General features: G+C 43.7%; 1 protein-coding gene across 1 annotated transcript in view; it reads left to right on the forward strand.

Moving 5' to 3' along the window:
• Positions 1 to 9894, forward strand: part of CCDC6 (coiled-coil domain containing 6) — a gene marked incomplete at its 5' end in the record, with an annotated part of 111608 nt that overhangs the window by 58663 nt on the left and 43051 nt on the right. Inside the window, one exon of the mRNA XM_019507720.1 lies at positions 7156 to 7305. Coding sequence (XP_019363265.1) covers positions 7156 to 7305 — 150 coding nt within the window. The remainder of the gene's footprint in view (positions 1 to 7155; positions 7306 to 9894) is intronic.

Raw genomic sequence — 9894 nt, forward strand, 5'->3', positions numbered from 1 at the left:
CTGTGCCCCCTCCCCCCCCCTTCCCCCTCACAGACTTACTGGCCCGATTCTGCTCTCCAAGCTGCCAGACTACATGTCGGCTATCAGACTGATATCGGCTGATATGGCCGGCTAATAATCGGCCATCAGTATTGGCAAAAAATAATCTTTATTGGTGCATCCCTAGTATGAATCGTATTAAGTTTGTAATATTTTAGTTGCACAGTCCTTCTGTCATAACAGAACAGCTCTGTGCACTAAAATGTGTTCTTTGTTTTTGTTTTTTTACTACCCTTTTTGGAAGAGTTTGTTTTATAAATTGCCATGTGGTATCCATAGACAACAACACAGCATTTCACTGAAATGCATTTAAAAGCATTTATCTTATGACAAACTTTTTGAATTCAGATCTATCAGTTACTTAAAATGATTTAAATGCATACATTTCCTATGTTTGGAGTGACATTTTTGAATGACTCTTTCTGCTGACCATACTTTTAAAAATTTTTTGGAGGCTCCATCTTTTTTAAATAGGATAGTGGTAGATCTTTTAGAATGGGGGGGCATGGAACATTCCTGTTAAGTGAAGATTATGTTGGATTTCAAGTTTTTGAGGGTGGGATTGTCCCTTGTTCTGTTTGTGCAGTGCTGTTTACTGTGCTTCTACATACTGCTGCAGTAGAATAAGAAATAGAAATTTCTTTCCAGAAAGTCTTTTTTTTTACCCTATTTCTGGTGCTTGAAATATGTTGTATGCCATTCGTCACTTTCCAATAACTTGCGTTCTTCCTTATGATAATTACTGCGAATCTAGCCTTTAATGCATGTATCCCTCCAGAACTCCTGTGACATGAGTTTATTTCCTTGCCTTAGCTGAACTGTCCAGAAATAATCAGGTGAGAGACCTCCTATTCTCTCTGTAGTAACCTTACACATTATATTTCATTAACTATGGGCCTTTGTTCTCTCTGGTCTCTCTTGGCCCTGAACAGAGTTACTGCATACTTGGCAGAGCCATCCAGGACTTCATTTCTGTTACATGACCTGCTGGCAGCCATGGAACTCTTTGACCTGAACATCAGCTTTGTTTTGCTGGATCAAGAAGAAGCCTTTGATCATGTCAACCATGACTTTTTATTCTGGACTCTGGAAATCTTTGGTTTTTTGGGCCTGTCTCAACCATCTGGCTTCTATACTGGAACGTCTCTAGCCTCCTGAAGGTGAATATAGAGCCATGTACTGCATTTCCAGCATGCAGAGGCATCCAGTAGGGCTCTGTGCCCTAACTATTGAGCTATAGTCACTGGCTCCACAACATAAGCCGATGATGTGACTCTTTGTGATCAGGGAAGATGACATCCAGTCCCTTTTTGAGTGTCAGCAGGCTTACAAGTTTGCCTCTGCAGCCCATATCAGCTGGACCAAAAGTGACAAACTTCTGCTGGGTGTGTCTGGATGCAGGGCCGTCTCTGGGTGGGGGGGCAAGTTGGGGCAACCACCTTGGGCCCCGTGCTTTGGAGGGCCCTGCAGAGCTGGGTGGAGAGGCTGTGGCTGCCACTTTTGTAGTGGAGCCTGCCTGCCTGGTGGGTTAGGCAGTTTTTGCCTGTTCTGGCCGGAAGCTCTGGCTGCCACCTGTTCCACTGCATCCGATATGCCGGCGCTTTCACTCCCCAGCATAAGTGTGCCATGGGATGGGGAGGAGGCAGAGGAACAACTACAGAGGTGGCATTGGCACCTACCTAGCTTCTCCTACTGTGGCCGGGTCCTGGTTATCAACAACCTGGCAGCTGCTACTCTGTGGCACAGGTGCAATTCTGGACCCACTTGTGACCCTATTCTAATGGCTCTGAAAGCTCCTTGTGGACTTCAGGAATGGGCACCACTGGCTTCAGTAGCCTGTTCTGTCAGCAAGTGAAGTTAGGACCTAATTGACCTGGCAAGCAGATTGGCTGCCTTTTGTCTGCAAGCTCTTCAGCACCTGCTCTTTGCTAGGGAATGCCTCCCTTGGCAACTGCTGTCTTTGCTTTCCTGTGAGGGGCCTCAGTCTTCATCAGGAAATGTTCCTGTTGGATCCTGACTGCCTTCTACTCGCTGGGATGTCCTTCTACTACAGCCTTGCCTGGGTGGGCCTACCCCCGGACTGAGACCACATGGTAGGTGCCTGTGATTTTTCAGAGCTGTTACTGGAGCCCCTAGTCCATAATCTGGCCTTGCCACAGGGGGCACTGAACCAAGCGTCCTGAAGTCTCATTACTTCCTTAGTCTGGTTGTATTTCATCAAGCTGATCCACCTCTGACTCAGCGTGGTCCACCTGGCTCTTTGCTGAAGCCCTATTTGACCTCCTGGGCCTCCACTCTGTTCTGTTTTGCACCTCTTGGACAAAGTAAATGCTGCCATCCCTGCAGGTGTGCTTACTACCCTAGAATAGGGGTTCCCAACCCCTGGGCCCTGAAGGGTTGGCTGCCAGTCCACAGGAGGGCTGGCTGCTGAACCAGAAGTGACCATGGACTGGCAAACTGCAGACTGGAAGTGACCAGCATATTGCAGACTGGCAACCAACCCTTTTTTATATTGAGTATACCAGGCCAAGATGGCAACTATAAAAAGTTGCAGAAACTGGCTCAGCTGCAGGGCTGACTCCGATGACACCATCCAACTCTTTCACTTTCTGGTCCAGGCACATGTCAACATTTGAATTTGAACACTTCAGCTTGCAACAAAACGTGGACCCATTTCTGTCATGCTGGGCCATCGAAGGGTCCCTCTGCAAGGTGGAAGCTGAACAGCTGGTAGCCCCATGAGGGGCATGGGGGAAAGGTTTCATTCTCTGGTGACAGTGTTTCATGCTTGGTCCCTGCACTTTCACCATTTGTTTTTAATATTTGTATAGTAGAAGTTTTAAAGTCTTATCTCTCTCATAGTTTTCTTTTAGGTCATCTATTTTTCTGGTGGATTATTACTAATGAATTTCTAACTTGTAAATAATAAAGGATAAGATTTCTACCATAAGTTGCCTGCTGGTCAGATCAGCAAGAAATCCTGAGCTTAACACTAAAATGGAATTTTAGGTGATTAAGAGGCTAAGTTATCATAATTTTGTGGACTTTTTAGTCCTTGGAGAGGAAGGTGTAAAACATTGACTTATAGCTGCAGTGTACAGCATACATAGTTTATGGGGTGAGTGTTTGGTTTGTATCCTGGTGGTGAAAATGCAGTAGATTACAAGGTTTCAGATTACAAGGTTTCTCCAAGATTTTAGGTAAGATTAAGGCAAATATTTTAATGTGACAAAAATTGAGGTTGGGTTTCTAAAAGCATAATTAATTTTCTTGTGCCAGTTTTAAATATAATGGGATAATTTCTGGAAGAAAGGGAGGGTATGGGCATAGAAAATGTATGGTAAGGCATAATTATTTTGTCATCTATTATAATAGTGTTACCTTGATTTTTCTCCAGTTTCAGAGTTGGTGCACTTCAAATTCCTTTAAGTAATTTAAATCTATATCCATTGTTGTAAGATAAATTGCTGTTAACTTGCACTGCCTTGAATTATAGCTGTCTTGTCACTTGTATGGGCTAAATATTTGGTCCCTTTATTTAGGGTAAAGTGCTTCTGTGTTTACTTCTAAACCTTTTAAGATGCTTGTGACCTAGGTTTGCATTTTTGTCTTTTTCAAAAATAGAAAAATAGCAGAAATGGTTTGTATTACTCACAGCAAAAGGAGTGTTTATTAGCATGAGTGCACGCAAGTGTGTGTGCTCGCCATCCTGAAATTCACTGTGCCCAGATTAAACATATTGGGTTCTGAATGTATGCCTTATATTAAATTTATTTAAAAAATTTCCCTGATAAATAACATAATTAAAATGTCAGTACAGTCTCTTGCAATTGACTCTTAATATGGCATTTGTAGCAAAAGCTTGTTGACCTTCATATAGCTAATTAGGGTAATTTGCTGGTGTAACATTCTTAAATTATTACCAATGATAGGGATTCTGGGTCTTGCTCAATTACAACACTTTGGTGACACTGCAAATGAAAATTTTATATTTAAATTGTATACCTGAAGCTACCACAACATTTTTCCCTAAGGTTTTTGGTAGGTTAGTTACTTGACTACAGGCCTAGTCAATGCCTAAAGATAGCCATTTGCTTTATGCATGCAGGTTATTTATTACCAGTTTCCCTGCCTGAGGGTGGTGAGGTATATAATAACTTTGACTGCAGGCAGCTGCAGTAGAGGAGCTGGTTGTCTACCTGCTTTGGATGCTGGTGTAATTTATATCAGTATATAAACCTATGTACACCTATGTACACTTCACTGTTATAAATGGTTTCATGGGTTGACACCCTTAGAGATGCTTCTACATTTAAAAGGAGTCCTGGAACTAGGAACAGTGTTCCCTACAGATTATAAACATGGCATCCCTTCACACCAGTGGTAGTTGTAGCTTTCTGCCTAGTACAGTGGTTGTCAACTGGGGGTACACAGAACAAATAAGAAAAAATGACTAGAGGTGCATTGATACATTGGTCCCATATAAGGAAAAGTAACAGTATTGGCAATTGGCCTTTTTTGGATGATGTGGCTGATAAATGCCCTATGCATGCATGCAGCCACAGTGTGGAGAGCAGCTGGATTTGGCTGGTAAGTCTGTTGTGAGGGAAGGGGCATGGTGGGGGGGGCGGGATGCAGATTGAGACCCCCATGGTGAGGCAGGGAGTGGGGCTGGGCAGAGGCAGGCGCTGCAGAGCTGGGGCAGAGCAGGGGATGGAGCTGCGAGTGGCTCATCCTGGGGGCTGGCTCCCGCTGCTGCACTACCCCAGGAAGGCACCGGTTCTTGTACCCCCAGATCTGTCCATGGGGTGAGGGTGAGCTGCTGCTGCAGGCTGGGGCCAGGGCAACACCGGGCTCTTCTCAGCAGGGGGTTGGGCCTGGGCTGTGCTCAAGGAGGGTGGTGGAGGCGCTGGGAGTGGGGGCTAAGGTGAATTTTGGGGTGGCTGCAGCTCCCCTCCCTGCCGTAGCCTCCCTCCCAGTGCCACCACTGCCAACCCTGGAGTGCAGCCCCATCCCAACCCCCACTCCAGAAAGATCCCTGCGCCTCCCTGGCCCCAGCCTGCAGCGGCAGCCTGCCTTCACCTTGCACGCAGGTTTGGAGCACACACCCCACCCCCCAAACCCTCCCAGGTGCGTGCAGTGGTGGAAGTGCCCACTACCTGCTGTGCTTCCTGGACAAGCTGCTCACAGCTCTGTCCTGCTTCTTGCCCTGGCTGGGCAGCACTTGCCCCTGCCCCAGCCCCACTCCCTCACTGCAGGGGCCTTGATCTGCTCCCCCCTCCTTGGCCCAAATTGATGTGGCATAACTATGATGTGTATATATTTAATGCATATATTAATAATGAATTTTAATGTTAATTAGTGTAGCCTGCCTTATATATAACATCATGGGTAACATTAAAAACAAGGAAAAAAATATAAAGGGGTACATGAGCTGAAACTTTGAGACAGATAGAAGGGGTACAATTGTTTAAAAAAAAAAGATTGAAAACCCCTGGCCTAGTAGATAAGTGATTTATAATATATCAGGTTTTTGTAGGACATTTTCTGGTGAAACTGTAGTAGAGGTGAATTATGTTGTAGGTACTTCCAGGTTTTGGTGGAAAGATTGTTATGGAGGCACAGTGAAGTTTCAGGCTAGCTTCCATTATGCTTCTGAATCTCGCGTTTAACTTTTTCATGTTTTGCTAAACTGAAAATATTTGATGTGATTCTACCTTGGATCAACATGCAGTATATAAAGTTTTTTTTTCTCTGTTTGGGCAAAGGGTACAAGTATTTAGGAGTTCAAAAATGAGATACTTTCTTCTTTGAGTCAGGCCCTACGAAGAGAGGCTGAAGGACCTGAATCTATTCAGCCTCCACAAGAGAAAGCTGAGAGGGGATCTGGTGGCCATTTACAAACTCAGCAGGGGAGACCAGCAAGAATTGCGGGGGGGAGCTCTGTTCCCCCAGGCACCACTGGGGTTGCTAGGAATAATGGCCACAAATTGTTAGAGAGAAGATTCAGGCTGGACATCAGGAGACATTTTAGGCTGCCAGGTTCTGGAATGGACTCCCAAGGGAGGTGGTGCTTTCTCCGACCTTGGGGGTCTTCAAGAGGAGGCTGGACAGATATTTGGCTGGGGTGTTATGACCCAGCACTCGTTCCTGCCCGGGGCAGGGGGTCGGACCTGATGATCTGTTTAGATCCCTTCTGACCCTAAGCACTATGAAACTATAAATGTTGTCTTAGCTCATTGATTAAAGAGCTTCACCTTAAATTACTCTTTTTTTGCTTCAGTTAGTTCTGCCAAAATGTGATTTGACTAATTTTTGAAGTAGAAATTTAGCCATTGAACTATTCAGCTCTGAACTTAAGTTTATGTGTGCATAATAGTTTGTGTGCCAGACATGCACTTTTAAAGTTTGCCTCAAACAGATGACTTCTTTATGGTGGAACTGTAGAATTTTAAAGCCAGGTGGGAGGATTTAGGAGCACTTAAACTTTGCAGGAAAGAACAAAGGGCCTGTGGGGGCAGGAGTTGATTGTGCATGGGGGTTGTGAAGCAGTGCCTAGAGCCTTCAAGGACAAGGTGACCTTAGATGTGCCACCTTGTGGAGCTTTGAAACTTTACAGGAGGAGAGAGATGCAACTAAATGATTTTGATTTAACAGGAATTTTAAAAACCTACCTAATGTACAGTTGGGGGATAAATTAATCAGTCTGTGTAAGAGAAAAGATGGGAGGTTGCACATGACAGAACTGTAGCGATTTTTACGGCTAAGCTGTTTTTGCTTTAGATTGAGGTTTGTTTTGTTTAATGGAATTAAGCTGATTTTAAAAGAAAGCTTTGCAGAATAGTGATTCAGAAGAATAGTGATTCAGAAAAGTGCTTCTTTAAGTTGAGAAAAATGCTTAACATGGCTTCCAAAATTGATACAGAGGAAAGAGAGAAGAGGAGACTAGTCTGATACTTTGGGATAAAATTGCAGTGATAAAAGACTACAGTGATTTTTGGGTGGGGATGGCAGATCTGAAGAAAATTGCTTAAAATTCTAAGTTTCTAACAGAGGGGCAGAAGCTGCTTTCAACATGGAGGCTTCTAATCCTTTTGCAATGTCTTTATTTCATAGCAAGCAAGGGCAGAGCAGGAAGAGGAGTTCATCAGTAACACTCTGTTTAAGAAGATTCAAGCTTTGCAGAAGGAGAAAGAGACGCTTGCTGTAAACTATGAGAAGGAAGAGGAATTTCTCACTAATGAGCTGTCAAGAAAATTGATGCAGGTAATTGATTTCTCTGCTTGTATTTCTTCCCATAAACCCTGGGGTCATGCTTTAAGAGGTTAAACTTAGTTTTTGTTGGCATGATTACAAACCAAGGGATATATAGTCAGTTCAAGCTTTTTTTTCACAATGTACTAGTTAAGGCAAAATATTTTTTCCTTTAAAAAAAAAAAAAAAAAATTAAACACAGTCCTATGAAGTTTGCAAATCAAGCCATCACATTGGGACCCTAAAAATAAGAGAGTATATTTAGAGATACTTGAAAATAAATATAAATAGTGAAAGTAAATACATTTTAAACATTATTTTGACTTCTAGAAAGTTTTTGTCAATAATGCAAAATTAATCATACTTAACAATATAATTTTAAATTGACTGCTTTAAAATAAATGTTAGAAAAATAAGTGCATGCATTTAGAATATGACATTTGAAATGTTATCTGCTATCTGTTAAAGGGTGACCTATTGATATTTTTAGTAACAGATGGCCTCTTTTTCTTTTAACATACTTTTAATATGTATTTTACTGGTGTTTCATTTAACACACCCTAGTTCATCAGGGAAGAAGGATGGCCCAGGGATTAAGGTGCTAACCTATATTGCAGGAGAGTTGGGTTTAATTCCCTGCCCTGTCTCTGATGCATTTTGTGACTTTGAGCCAGGTCACTTAGTCTCCCTCTTAGATCTGTGCGGGGAAGGATGCTTGTTGTGAGTTCCAGCAGGATACTTGCACTCTTCAAGTCCTCTAACAGTCTTCAATTCCTGTAACACTCAAAACTAGGTTGGAGTGATGTCACAGAATGAATGAATGAATGCAAATTGCAAGTGTAGATTAATATTAAACATTATTAAAGAGCTTAATTTCACAATTGTAAAGCTCTTATTTTCAATAACAGCCTTATGCTGTGAATAATTCTCCTGTATATTATGTTTTCTAGCATATAACACGTTCAACTATAACACACACTCTAGTTTTGGAAGGCCCTAAGAAGAGAAAGGGAGAACCTTATCTTGGAGTACCAACTGTTGGGGGCTGGGCACAAGGGTTGACCTGATCTCACATGCTAGCACTGGGTCCATGGGCTGGATCAGCCCTGGTGTGCTGAGTCTGGGCACAAGCCACTCCATATAAAGTCCTGATTTGGTGTGCATTGGAGAGGTAGGGCTCTCCGTGGGTCCAGCAATTTGGGGGCTGTGGTGGAGGAACAAGTGGCAGCATTTGATTGCGGTGGCTCCCAGAACCATGGCAGTTTGTTGCTGGTGTTCCACTTCTTCCCTCTTCTCTCTTTTCCATGCTCCCTAATATCTGGATTCACGGCAAATCCTTTATCTTACATATAATCCGTACCCCAATTTTTCTCAGCTGGTTTTGGGGCTAAAAGGTGTGGGGGGGTTTTAATGCAAGAAACTATGGTAGTAAGAATATATTGTTTGTAAGCTGTTATGGTTAATTTCCCGTGACATCTCTCACTTTTAAGGAGAGATATAATAACTAATTTGTAACTTTAACACTTGTGAGTTGACCCTTATCTTGCATATTAAGTGTGAAAAATAGACAAGGTTTCCTGTATAGTGTATACATACTACTTCCTCCCACTGGTTTCAGTTCTGCAAAACAATATAGCTTTTTTTGACAAATATGTCCTTTTGATGGTTGTCCTTTTCTGTAAAACGTAGAGGCTTGTTACACAGTAAATTTAGGCAGCTTCTGGAGCTCTTAACACCTGGACTGGCTGCATGTTAACACCTTTTAAGTGGCTTAAAGTGCTTATTATTCGGCTTAGAGTTGCACTTCTCCAGGGCAGGATTATCTCCAATCTGCCTGACTTTGTTCCTGTTTCATTACTGTGTGGCCCCTTTCCACAGCTCTTCCGCCCAAGTTGAAGTCCTTCAGTATCCCAGAATGCTTTGAGGGACCCAACTCTTTTTTTTTTTTTTTTCTCTCTGTGGCCAGCTGGGTGATGCCTGAGCTCTGAGGGGTCCTATCCTTTTTTTCCAGCAGGTGTCTCCTGCTGCTGTTTGGCCTGGATCTGCTCCCTCTGGTAGTGGCACAGGGGTCAGGTGCTGCCTGAGCTGCAGAGAAAAAAGGATCAGGCCCCTCAGAGCTCAGGTGGCACTGGCCAGCCTGCAGCCCAGCCAGTGGGATGCAGGGCAGTGGGTACCACATGAGCTCTGGAGAAAAAGGGATTGGGCATCTCAAATCTCAGAGTGAGCAAGTTGCAGGGCTGCAGCCCTGGAGCTCTTTGGTTTCACTGAAACTGGCATGTTGGCTCCATGTTGAGAGCAGGGCTGTTAGAGCTTAAGCCTGGTGGCCCTGCTTTCATTGCAGAGCCACTGTATCCGTTTCAGTGAGACCAGAGTGCCCCAGGGAAGCTGCTTTTTGTGTCTTTTTGGTCTCACTGAAATTGATACGGTGGGCCTGATATCTTCCATGTATGATCAGCAGACGAGTCCTGCTGCCTGCTCACCAAGCCTCTAGTGCAGGGGGGTAGGCAATGTCTTTTGGCTGTAGTGCTGAAAAAACCACAATGTCTACCTTGGAAGGTGCCGGAGTGCCGGCATGCCAAAAAATCAAAATGGGGGGGGGGG

This window comes from Gavialis gangeticus, unplaced genomic scaffold (assembly GCF_001723915.1).
Source record: "Gavialis gangeticus isolate Ggan-Ray unplaced genomic scaffold, GavGan_comp1, whole genome shotgun sequence".
In the NCBI taxonomy this organism is placed as follows: Eukaryota; Metazoa; Chordata; order Crocodylia; family Gavialidae; genus Gavialis; species Gavialis gangeticus.